Genomic DNA, 13,285 nt, shown 5'->3' with positions numbered 1-13,285 from the left:
GCCATATCGAAATTTGGTTTTTATTGAATTCCGTTTACTACAGTAGCCATTCAAGTTTCAAAAGCTGACTTTTCCACAAACTCTGAGGGAGGGCTGCCTCTCAAGAAAAGATCCCGAGTTAAACAACTGTGGTGATGCAACCAAGTTTTTGTATCTCATCCCCGACCCTGCAACATAAGCACCATAGTAACTAGCCTCCCACGTAGACGATCTTAGGGGTTCGTCACACGTTCCTACCCCACTAAACGAACCCCTAAAACTTCTTGCGTGGGAAGCTACATCCCCTTCGTTAGAACTTGAAACTTGTTTCAAACGTGCCTCAGAATGACGTTATTATTATAAACAGGTTGGAGGGGGAAGATCACCTTCAGCAGAATAGGGATTCGAAATTCTGTGGTTCTTCAAATCTATCCAAGTATACTTCAGAAATCCTATCATTTGAATCCAAACGCCATTTACATTGCTGATGTCATCTCAATGTCCTCAGTATCCTCGATTTGCAAACATTCCTTTGAGGAAAAGTACATGATCTAATAGAAGGTCACCTTGGGAGTCTATTTGATTTTAATTTAAAAACCCAAGCAGGTGTTGATCAAAATCCTAAAAGCGGATATACTTTCGGCATCTATTTCAACACAGTACTCTATATTTATCCAGTCCATCTGATTATTTACGCTTTTAAATCTAGACCCATATCGTTTTCTTGCTTAGAATGTTGTATTTTTGCCGAATAAATAAATAAACACAGGCTACCTTAATATTGCCATTCTTAATTATGGATTCTCAGACCGTTTAATATTTTTGTGCATTTTATCCAACAGGCGATGGTAAGAAGTTTACTTCTAAACCAGATCAGCCCACCAAGGCTTTCATCGGAGGCAATGTTTCGTTGGTTTGGCGCTACTATCAGCCATCGCATCTTACTCTCAAAAAGGTGGTGTTTGGCGAATGGACAAGCTCACCCGGCTTCGTTTTTCCGAAAATAATGACGATTAATACGACAGCAAAAAGCATCAGTTTGTCACCAGGCCGTTATGAATCCAGAGTTAGTTGGGCGGGAAACTTTTCAGCTTCCCAAGTAGCGTTCGTTTTGCATAATATTCAACCTGCAGACGATAAAGTGGTGTTCGGGATACATTTAGAGTTTGGGTACATGCATAACCCGCTACTAGGCTATGTCCAGATGAAAGTCGAGAAAAAACGTATGTAATATGTTTGTGCAATCTTTATCCGGTAACATTTCCATACGTACCTTATATGCTTGCAGTTAAAATAACATAAGACCACCAAAAAAAAAAAACCGACAACAAAAAAGCAGCATTTCAAGAAAAAAATGATATTGTAAATACTCAAATTGATTAGTGCCCTCCTTCGAATTATTAGCGGCTTTAGCGCGCCACTGTAAGGGTAAAAGAAGTCAGTTATTTAACTAGGTGCCCCTCTCAAATTAGCACTGCTGAACCCTTCTCCAAGAGAGAGAAAAATCACGATTATTGCGGGCGACAAGAGGATCCCGCAATCCTAGTCTCCAGCTTGTTATTACGCATGCGTCGCATGTATGTAGCCAGCATTCGTTTGGACTTCCAATGAGAATGATCTTGAATGGAATGGTAGGGCTTCCCGGTTGCCGTCCCTGGCTGGTTATGAAGAATAAGCCGAGGAATTTGAGTCAATCAGCAATTTAGGAATTTTTTGAATGAATAATAATTATGTTATTTGATGCCTAGCGCTTCGAGGTTTGGACAGTTTTCAAATATAATCGCACGAGAACAAAGCTCTGGCTTTCAGCTTACCTGGTGCCTGAGTTAGAAACTGTGCAATGGATGATTTGTTGCTTAAAATCGGCTCTTTCCTGAACCGATCCAAAAATACGGTGTTACCGTCTTGCCTCTTTGTTTTACCCTCAGACAGGTAAACGTCTAATGCAAAATTCGTCAAATTGCTAAAATTTACGACTTCCCACGACATTTTAGGCAAAAATACGCTTACTTTGATCTATATTGCGATAATACGAACCCTTTTTTGATTTTTTCAGACATTTCTTCTAAATTCAATATAAGGTACTGATGAATTGTTACAGTTTGTATGGACCACCTGCGCTGCTTTTGCCTGTTTTTGATAACCTTAAGTCAACTACACACGTTGAACTCTGATGCACCGGCGGAAACATCATGAAATTTGTGGTTTTGAAAAAAGTTATGGATATAATAACGCTTTTCCTTTTCTCCTGTTTTCTCGGAATTTCTATAGCCGTTGCCGACTTGCCAAGAATCATAAACATTACTAAACCACCCCTCCTAACACTTGGAGCAGATGTGACCCTCAGTTGTGTTGCCAAGGGGCTATCTCTTCTTAATGTCACATGGTACAAGGGTGGAAAGGTCATGAGTCACCATCATGGCAACCGTACTTCAAAAGCGGTGCTTACGTTGTATAACATCACCAGAGAAGACTGGGGAGAGTACATTTGTGTCGCCAAAAACTCCGTTGGTGAAGATTCGAAAACTGTTTTCATCAGAAGTGAGTATTTTTTTAAAGGGTACATTCAAAATATAGATTTCTGTGGTAACCATGCCACTTTCCGAGTAAAGGATGAATATGGTACTGTTTGTGTACTGAGTATACAAAGAATTTCTTAATAACATAGTGGAAGGAGGGGGGGGGGGGGAGGGGGGCGGAGCAGGGAAAAGTAAGGAGGAAGAGGGATGTCAAAGGGGGGATTTCAAGCCCTTAACGTTTTCGTGTCAAAATTATTGCTAGCGCAGCCTTAAAAAATAATAATTTACTCTGGACATGTTTCTAAAACGCTCCGTATTTTTAAAACTGCAAGGAGGTGCCTCAGTGCGCCGACAAAACAGGCGAAGGACAGTTCGGGAAATTTGAAATTTCTCTTTGTCTGAAAACCTTTTTCTCAGGGCTGAAAAGGATCAATCGGTCAAACAAGTCCTGTTTCAGTGTAAACCTACTGAAAAAGAACCCAGTAAAGGTGCCTTCGATTGATCGTCTTCCGCAATGAGAATACACAAACGTTTTGTTACAAATCTCTTCTACTAGGAGAACTTTTTGGACCATTCAAAACGAATACAAAACCATCAAAACTGAGCATTAATACTTTACCCTACTTTCCAATTTCGGCAGTAGTTGGCTTTTCCACACGCTAGATATTGTAATGCAATTAATGCCAAAACAAGTGATTTCTAGAGGTTATCCCATTTATTCTACGAAATACGGTGAATCGGTCACGTCCTAAATGGTCAAATATGTGAAGTAAAACTGAGAAGCAACCTGGTAAAATATGAGGATTTTGTCGTTGTTACACGATCGTTACATGACAATATCGTTCCCTATTCATCTAGTTTCGAGTTTGACCTTGTCATCCTTTTTTAACGCAAGAAATTTGTATCCCCTTTAAAAGTTGATTATGTACCGCTGGGCAAATGGTATTAAGGTCAACCTGTTTTTGATACGGAAAAAACTGATTAATGATTAAATTAATAAGTAAGTATACAGGCATTAAATAATGATAATAGTAATAATAATAATAATGATGATGATGATGATGATGATGATGATGGTGGTGGTGGTAGTGGTGGTGTTGGCGATGATGATAACAAAAACATTTGTGATTACTGGGTAATTTAAAACATCTTAATTCCCAGGCTAACTATTTGTACTAGCTCAATATTTGTTGTTAATGGAAATACTCCGTTGTCCATACTACACATAAACCGAAATTAATTGTTATTGATAAGCAATGACTTCCTTTATCGTTCAAGTTCTTCCCTCAAGCCCAACGATTCTGCATACAAACACGATTGCTCGCAATAAAAGCTGGGTCCTGAGGTGGTCAGCGGTCTACAGCGAGGGGCACTTGGTGAAGACATATACAGTGTGGCACCAACTCTGGCACATAGTAAAGGACAATATGACTCGCAAGGAATCCTGGTTACGAGAGAATATTACTGGCTTTGTGTACCGTAAAGAACTAGCCGCTGACACGCGTTATTTGTTCGCGGTAACAGCTTGGAACAAATGGGGCGAGAGTGAATTGGAGATTGACAAAATACTGAACATATCAACGAAGTTTACAGATGCATTCACTCATCAAATAGAGAGAACAACAAATCTACTAGGTATGAATGACTGTGAATCACAGAAATGGGTATCCTGCGATGATGCCCTCTCCCTTTATGTCTGTAATCTGTTTTCGGGAGAAGGGCATGATACATTTCTTTTACAAATCACATGCAAAAAAGGCAGAATCTGGACTTTTTTCTGATTGGATAGAAAACAATACGGATGATTTGCGCTGCTCCGATTGGCCAAAACGCCGCCAGCCGTTAGTTGTTGTTGATTTCAGTCTGCATTTTTGCTTGGGTAATGAGCAGTGAATACACACCTTAGTTCGTTATGAAATTTCTGCCGGCTCAGTTTTCTTGAATTTGAAGAATGTCTAAATAGAAATTTCATCCATTGAAATATTTTCCATTTCATCGTATACTAAAAATTGCAGTCAAAAATTCACCGATCATTTGAATGCAATTTGATACCGGCTACAAGTTACAGAAGCGACAAACGGGTTCACTTTCAAATAATCAATTCATGAATGGAATCTTGACCTGGTTTGACTGCAATTCCTCCTTCAGAAACCAAGAAAAGGAATTGCGTTTTCTCTCTACAATAACAGAAAAAATGTAGTGACTACGGTACTTGGCACAGAAAAGCACTATAGCCTGGCTTTATTTTGATTATTCTGATTATTTAGCTCGGGTTTCTGAGCCACTTCCAAAGACCAAACGAAAAAGGCAAAACTTTCCTATTTATACGCAGTTCATCAGTTCATGTAAGGAACTCCACTGACCATGTCTGATGGCCTATTTTATTTATCTGTTGTCAGCTACAACGAAGCCAGAGTGGACTGGAACATCAACAATGGCAATCTTGATGAGCAACACGAAAAATGAGGAGAAAAATGATTCCATCCCTATGGAGGCCTTAATTGCCTTCTCAGCGTTTCCTGTAGTTGTAGCATGTGCTGTTTGGTTGGTTTGCTATTTTAGGCGAAACAACGCTCCCTGGAAAAATCCAAGTAAGTTAACCGGAGTAATTTTCTGTACGCGTTTCCTTTTTCAAGCGCCGGAATTTTTCAATTAGACGCAGTTACAGGGCAGTAAAACCTTTGCTGCTGATGGATGCACGATCGAGGGCGAGTGTATCCTTGCCTAAAAGGTGCACAATATAGAATGTGGAACATCTTTATTTGTGTTAGGCCCAAGGGTCACCCACCTACTCGAGTAACCCTGGGCGAGCCAAACGTACACGCGTATTGTTTGCATGCAATGCGAAAAGGTTGGCTTGGCTAGAAGGGTGACCAGCCTAACCGGATGATGATGGTATCAACCTGCTACTATGTTACCTGGTTATCCCTATAGCAGGACGTTACATAGCGGAAACAGTTTCTGTCAATTGCCAATCCTCTAACTTCTGTTAGGGACAGTGTCGAAAATTGTTGTTAATTTGGATCAAATTAAATAGGAAAAAATGGACGTGACAAGCGAGTTATCATTCTTAATGAAACTGATTTGCTTTTATGAAAAGAGTTACACCTACAAAAAAGTTTTAAATGAGAAAGTTTAGGCCTCTTTGAACCCGTCCTCCTTCCTACATTAACTGTTTCCCTTGACCCAGGCCATTCCTTAATTCACCCGAGCTTCTAATCTATCCGGGATTAGAATCTTTTATAAATCCCGCATAACAATTTGATTAAAATTCCTGCAACATAAATTGACTGTTTTAATTTATTTTCGATTTTAACAGGGCCCCAGCAAGGGTACGTATTTAAATTAAATTTGTTTGCAATGCATACACGATTCGTTACCTTCCTTTTAACTTGAGGACCCTCCATCAGCAGATCAGTCACTGTGAATGACGCCTACAATTATTTGCCATGGGTCATCTACACTGTAATAAACCTTGTCTTGGTTTTGGAGGCTTTTTTGACCAGTAAAACCGCGTGAGAAATTATTTTACTTTTTTTTCAGAACAGGCTTTTTACGGAAATGATTAGATATTAGATTCTCATACAAACACTGTCAGTAATTTTTTACCCGGTAATGCCTACTCGTCAAGATGGCTTCCAAAACCGTGACAAGGTCTATTAATTTACTGTGGTTTTTTCCGCTATCAATAATCTGTGAAGTGTAGCCAGTTGTTCACTCTTTTGTTTCACTGCAACGATGATCTTTATTATATTTTCATTACTCAAAAGCATTCATTCAAGGATAATGCATCCTACATGCAAAGGCTGGCACATTAATTGGTTTATATTTTCAGGAGGAAAGGATTTTCTTCTCCTTCGCATTTGAATCTCACATCTGAGCTGGTAAGGTGGTTTCTTGTTTTTCTTTGATAGTGATGAAACCGGCGTTAACTTTATAAGAAGTTAAACTTTTTGCCCTTTTCTTTACATGTACACCAATCTCTACCGGTGCTCCTTTTTCTTTGTGTATCGAAGTTGTAATAGGCAATTTCCGAGTTTCCAGAAAAATCTCATTTCAAAGCAAGGCTAGTTGAAAAACCTCAAAATGAGTTTTATTTGCATGAGAAAACAAATCATTGCCATATCAAAACTGCGCTTTTAGCCTTGCTGAAAGAGGCTTGGTGCAACTCGGATATGGTTTACAGTGTATCTAACGTACGTTTTATTTTTTGCTTTTATCTACAATAGGCATGACTGCATGTCATTTTGAAAGTAGGCTCGTTACTTTCATTTTAACTTTTTTTATTTATTTGTAACGCATCCTGCAATATAACTGGGGGATATGATTAACGCAGCACCCGTGCAAATACCATTCAAGTTTTCTAGTTTTAAAGGGACTTAAATGGACGGCAGGTCAACAAAATAACTAAAGAAAGGGAGGTAGCAAAGAGAAATGAGTTTCTTGAAGTGTTTGTTGGTGTTAAGCCGGAGATTTATACAATAATTCCCTGCTCAGTTGTTTTTCACTAGGATACAGTAAGCATTCACATTTTTAAAATTCTAATTTATGATAAGTATTTGGTACCATTGACGGAATGAGTCCGGCTTCTCGCGCTAAATAAAATGGGTTTCCTTTAAGGAAAATTATTAAAAATACGCAGAAATTTTAACAAGAACGAGCCGCTTTCCCCTTGAGTAAAATTAACCACATTTGGGTTCATTGATATGTAGGCTCTGGAGTCAGAGGATAGAAGGTACTCAGTAATTATGTCAGGATCATCGTGGTTTATCTACGGTTCGACACCAACACTAACAACAACGACAAACATGGACGAGCGCAGTAGTAGCCAACCAGGCATTGCTGAGGAATCCCTTTTTTTAAAGCCAGCTATTCCTGGACCAAGCAATGCGGCTCCTACCTGTGCATGCTACGATCAGCCCACCTCACAGGATGTTAAAGTGAACAACCGAGATCATGTTATCTCTGCAATGAACAATCATGCTATAGTTGAAGTGCAAGAAGAGATAACCAGGGATCGGAAAGACAATATAAGTCAGCAAGTTGGCACCGAAACGTCTCAGCAAATGTTTGATTCCGAAGGTTACCTTGTGCCGGATGATAGCGACAGTGTGACAAGAGCGAGGAAAAAGATGAAGCCTCGGACTGGACCGTGGTTAAAAAAAACGTTAAAGAAGGAAAACAAAACATTTCAATTCCAAAACTCCACTTTTTATGTTCCTCCCGAGCGCTTGCATGTTTCAGATGGGCTAGAAGTGGCCCAGCATTGCGCTAGCCCTCGAAATCCTAACCAACTCTTTCTCACTGATCTTCAAACAAGAACTCTTCATGGAGCGAGGAATTATGAGAATGACCCACTTCGGGACACTGAGAATGCACTGATCCATGGCTCCACCCATCATCCCATGGTTCTCGGTGTGTCGCCATACTCGCATATTTATTGTAACACTAGCTGGGAAATCCCACAAGATCACCTGTCTTTAGAAGAGAAAATCGGTGGAGGGGAGTTTGGTCAGGTGTGGAGAGGAAAGTTGTATGACGTGACTAGCACAGGAAAGTGGCTAGTTGTAGCTGTAAAGATGCTGCAAGGTAAGATTATTGCTACAGTGAAGGTTAAAAGAACTTGGGAAGCTGAAAAGCCCGTTCCAAGTATCATAAGTAATTGCAACACAGGGCAGACCCTTCTCCGAATAATAATCGTTTGTGATCAGCTTCGGGTTCATCCCTTCATGCCACTCTCCTCCACTCCCCATGGTGTGCTGTGCACAAAAAGGATTCATCCCCACCCATTTAATTTGCTTAATATAGGCCTCGTTAACTTGCACGTTTTGTTTAAAAATACAGGTTATGTGATGATACTCTAGGGAACTGTTTCTTTCTATTTTTGTCTAATTCACGCGCATAACTATGCATAATTTATGAAAAGACAAAGGGTCAAGTTCCCTGGAACCTCTGTTGGGAAAACAAAACATACCAGCTAATAAAAGAGGTCTATTGAACATCGTACGTTTGGGATGATGGGGGAGGGGAAGGTCGTCAGTTTCAATCTAATATTACAGGAAAGGTCCTAAAACTTTTGACCTCCATTGTAGTATTTAATTCACCAAGTCAGGACTTAAACATTCAGGCACAAAAACCAACCGCATTTAAAGTGGCCGTGTCACGATTACTTCCATCTTTTTTGGTAAAAGTGGAGCTGAAATTCTAACTTTGATTTCTTTTCCAATTATTGTCATACTTGGAACTTCCATAGCAAGATATCAAGATATACCAAGATATCAAAGGGAGAGCAAAGTGTGATTGGTTTTGGTCGTTTTTGATCAATAGGACAGGAATCAACTTGAAATAGCTGGCCAATATTTTTTATATGTAATCCGTTTCCATCAGGCTATCGAAAGCCGAACGTATCAACTTGTATCACAGCACGAAAAGTGAAATTTACCTTACTGTACCTGATTCCTTAAAGTGCCGGAAAATTCAGAGCCAAAGCTGTACGCAAGTTCACTTTGCACTATCGTGGGAAGGTGAGTAAAGTAGAGCGCCCATAAAAGCTGCATTAGTACTCTGCCAATTGCAAGTACTGATGTACATAAAGAATACATTTGAACTTTATATATCACGTCACATCTCTTATTCCCAAGAAGCTGTCTCCTAAGGGAAAAATTTTTAGATATGCTATGATCGCTGACGAAGGATGTTGTGTTTTAAAGATCATTTTTTTCGTTATAGCCAACTATTCGCCTTCGGACCAAACGGACCTTCTGTCTGAACTGGATTTGTTGAAGAAGCTTAAACCTCATCCTAACGTCATACGATTGCTGGGCTGTGTGACTAAAGACGTTGTTAGATGCAAAGGAAAGGGAGTCTTCCGTAAGTTTAACAACGCTAACTCTAACAAAGCTGCAATAGGACAGTGTTGAGTTCTCTAAAGCCTCTGTTTCAAAGTGAGGCTAAGTGCAAAGCTATTGATACTCTTTATTATCAGGCTAACAACCCTTGGGGGTACTCCCTACAATGGCCTATACGGGGGGCTCCACTCTAATAAAGGGGTACCTTTTTCAGGCTTAAGGTAGATGAAAGGGTAGGGATTTTGCTCGTTGAAGTATACGAAAGGATAGGGAAATCTGTCATTTGGGTCTGTGAAAGGGCCAAAGGGCTGTTAGATAACTTTTATGGCTTTATAAAGTCGAGAAAACGTTCTGTCGTTGTCATTGACTCCTATAAATAAAAGGGATGCAAAATTCTAAACAAGGTATGTAGAAGGGTCATACAAAAGGGGCACCATTATTGTGAAAAATCCTATACAAAAGGGTAAGGAGTTGGACCTCTGGGCGGAGCATCCCCGTATAAAAATTTGTTGAGTAACCCCCTCCCCCTTAGTTATAAATAATAGTGATTTAATTTCTTAGGTTAATTTGTGGCATCTAACAATGTTGCCGTCTTTTAAGGGCCACCTCTTTTAATCCTGGAGAATGCTCCTTATGGCGATCTTCTTGGATATCTAAGGAAACGTAGAGGACAAAATGATGATTACGACCATTTAAATAGAATGGAAGTCCCACAAAAGATAGCAAAACAGCAACTCTACGAATTTGCCACGGATATCGCTCGTGGTATGGAATATATCGCTTCTCATCAGGTGAGTTATGGAAAGAAAAAAATAAATCATTTTGCAAATAGGAGTTTGAACCAAGTTGCCGATTGGCCGGGGAAGAAATACCCCTGGGAATTCTTGCTGAGGGTTTGCCGCCTGGTTCTCCAAATCCTGACTCTAAAGTTTCAGACCAAAAAATGTCATTTTCCACACCCGTTTTCAGACCTGGCCTTTAGGCAGAAATTATGTCATCTTTTTTTAGATTAGAGCGCAAACAAAAAGTATCTTCAAATGCATTTCGAATTTTCATATTTCTACCTCGTTCTTATTCATTTAGATTTGAAACGATAAATACGTTCATAAACTCCCGTAGTTCCCTCGAAAAACAATACCCAATTCCAGACCACAATGGGCAAAGTGCCGTATACCCATTTTCAGACCAAAAAGGACCAAAAACCATTATACTCTTCGGAGGAGCACATACCTATCGAGGGAGTACCGCCCTGGGCAGATTATAAACTTATCAACAGGCGGCGACAATTTGTTGACACCCTGTCGTCAAATGGAGTGTTTGTTGTTTAGTATTCCACAACAGGTAGCTAAAACAGCGACACAAAGGTGTTTATAAAGGGTGCGTAGAAATTAAGAAAGCTTCATTTTTCCCTTTCGAATTAGTTAGCGAGAGAATGGCCCTTTAGTGCAAAGTGGGTTGATCATAGAATATAATATAAGCCAACCAGATCTTTCACACAAAGTGATAAGTTCAATGAACTCAAAGCGAATAGTAAGATCATCGCTTTGAGGAAGCATGATGTTAACTGAAAGGGGAAACATCCCATTGTGTCTTACATCAAACAAAAGAAGAGGGTTTTCCTTTCTTTTAAATTTCTCACAGCTTATTCACCGAGATTTAGCTGCTAGGAACGTGTTACTTGGAGATAAACTGCGATGTAAGATCACTGACTTTGGAATGGCGAGGGACCTGGGACTAGGAGATGGAATTTATGCCAGGAAATCAAACGTAAGTTCCGGCCGAAGAGACATTACACGCAGTAATAAGAACCTACTTTTGCATTTATTTATTTGTTTATTTACTTATAATGGTAATAGGACTGAGTGGAGTCTAATTCGGTCTGTACTCATACGGGTGATTAACAAAACCGGACGAGCACGAAGAGGGAGTCCAATTTGTTTTAATAACCACGTGTATGATTACAGACCTAATTGAACGACACAGTCCTGTTGCCAATTGATCATAACCGTTACAATTTCCTTGAAAATAAATGTATTCTTTTTTAGTAAAAGAGCATTTGAAGACCAAATGTACAAAATTAGGGAACATATCACTGGTGGAGATACTCGCGCAGTTTACAAATTAAGTATCTCTTGATTTGTGCCTTTTTCTGAACTGGATAGCGATATCTGATTTTACTTGACAAACCAGCGAACCGAACAATCCCAAGTGCTTGAAAACTTCAAATTTTATACTTTTTCAGAGTAAACTAGTATGAAAAGATTAATTGGAAGTCTAATTTTCTACCACGAATCAAGGCAGGTAATTTGCAAAGTGTTGTAAGAGATACTCTAAAATAGTTTTATAATAGTTTTATGCTTTTATTGACAGGGTGTGATGCCTTTGAAATGGATAATAATAATAACAATCTTTTAATAGGATGCTCCATCACAAGAGTGGTTTACATAGAGGTCCTAATTACGAGATGTATATTATATAATACAATTAAAATATAAAAAGGTTAAGCTAAAATCGATATATATGAAAAAAAAAAAAAAAAAAAAAAAAAAAAAATTTAAGCTAAAATCCAGTTACAGAAATAATTAAAACATACACACTACAAGTACTCAATTATAAAAAGCAGAAAAAAGACACTTCTTAAAAATTGGAAAACTTGCTGAGTTTCTTACAGTTCTCTCTAATTCATTAAAGTCTTTGAAACAGTGGTACCGCGAACGTTGTTTTCCCCAATTATATTTAATTTTGGGGAGCTTGATAGTATCGTTATTGCGCGTATTGTAGGAATGTATATCACTCTTTCTTACAATGTCCAAAGAATGATTAAGTTGGCCATTAATACACTTGTATGCATATATACATCGATGACATTTCCTACGTTCTTCAAGATTCAGCCATCTCAAGACAATCAATGCATCGGTGGATGAGGAGTGAGGTGATCTATCTAATATCAACTTAGCTGCTTTGTTTTGGAGAATTTGCAATTCCTTCATAAGTGAGACATTGTCCTTGTCACCCCAGACTAAATCAGCATAATCAAAAATAGGTAGCACTAAGCTATTATAAAAAAGTAACCGGGCATCATAAGGTAAATAATACTTAATCCTACGTAGAAGACCAAGGTTTTTATTAACCTTACATGAAATATACTCAATATGGTCGGACCATGTGAAAGTTGAAGACAACATAACTCCCAAATATTTAAAACTACTTACAGAATTTATATCAGTGTCAAAAATAGATAACGTGAAAGAGGAAATACCAACAAGTTTCCTATTACTGCCTATAATCATGGATTTCGTCTTAGTAAGATTTAAAGTTAACTTATTTCCATGTAACCACTGGGCAACTTTCAAGAGATCATCATTTAGTGCCTCTTCTAACAGGTGTGGCTCTTTAGCAAAGTAGTACAGGACCGTGTCATCAGCATACAAAGTCACTTCGCAATTCTTTATAACCAGCGGAAGGTCATTAATATAAACCAAGAAGAGAAGCGGTCCTAGAATGCTCCCCTGTGGTACCCCAAAGGTCATCGGGAGAGGGTCAGACACAGCATCGCTACAGGCAGTCCGCTGTTTACGATGATTCAGGTAAGACTTGAACCACTGTAGAGTGCTGGGCGAGACATTGATAGCCGACAATTTAGATAGCAAGATCGTATGGTCAACGGTATCGAATGCCTTGGTCAGATCTAGGAACACTGCACCGCACAGTTCTCCACTCTCCATATGCAATAGGACCTCATCTGCAAAACTGGTGAGAGCCGATGTTGTAGACAGTTTGGGACGGAAGCCAAATTGTTTGCTTGAAAGGAGATTATTTGAATTCAGAAAGTCATAGAATTGGGAATGGACGACTTTTTCCAGAATTTTACTCATTGTTGGCAGAATAGAAATTGGGCGATAATTTGACGCATCTCTCCTATCTCCAGTTTTGAAAAGT

General features: G+C 39.1%; 1 protein-coding gene across 1 annotated transcript; it reads left to right on the top strand.

Moving 5' to 3' along the window:
* The first annotated feature begins 838 nt into the window (after positions 1 to 838).
* Positions 839 to 11,320, top strand: LOC140948875 (uncharacterized). The gene is made up of 10 exons (XM_073398143.1): positions 839 to 1,202; positions 2,251 to 2,520; positions 3,777 to 4,133; positions 4,898 to 5,089; positions 5,818 to 5,830; positions 6,334 to 6,382; positions 7,211 to 8,087; positions 9,228 to 9,368; positions 9,947 to 10,137; positions 10,988 to 11,320. Exons 1-10 carry the CDS (start codon positions 986 to 988, stop codon positions 11,318 to 11,320), a joined length of 2,640 nt encoding a protein of 879 aa, XP_073254244.1. The 5' UTR covers positions 839 to 985.
* The last annotated feature ends 1,965 nt before the right edge of the window (positions 11,321 to 13,285 follow it).

Source organism: Porites lutea, chromosome 9 (genome assembly GCF_958299795.1).
Source record: "Porites lutea chromosome 9, jaPorLute2.1, whole genome shotgun sequence".
Lineage (NCBI taxonomy): Eukaryota > Metazoa > Cnidaria > Anthozoa > Scleractinia > Poritidae > Porites > Porites lutea.
This window is presented reverse-complemented; position numbering and strand designations above follow the sequence as displayed.

Bases quoted from the DNA above. Each gene is read 5' to 3' on its own strand.
- LOC140948875 (XM_073398143.1), top strand. From the start codon at position 986: ATGACGATTAATACGACAGCAAAAAGCATCAGTTTGTCACCAGGCCGT. The intron at 4,134-4,897 runs GTATGAATGACT...ATCTGTTGTCAG, and splicing joins GAGAACAACAAATCTACTAG to CTACAACGAAGCCAGAGTGG. The intron at 10,138-10,987 runs GTGAGTTATGGA...AATTTCTCACAG, and splicing joins AATATATCGCTTCTCATCAG to CTTATTCACCGAGATTTAGC.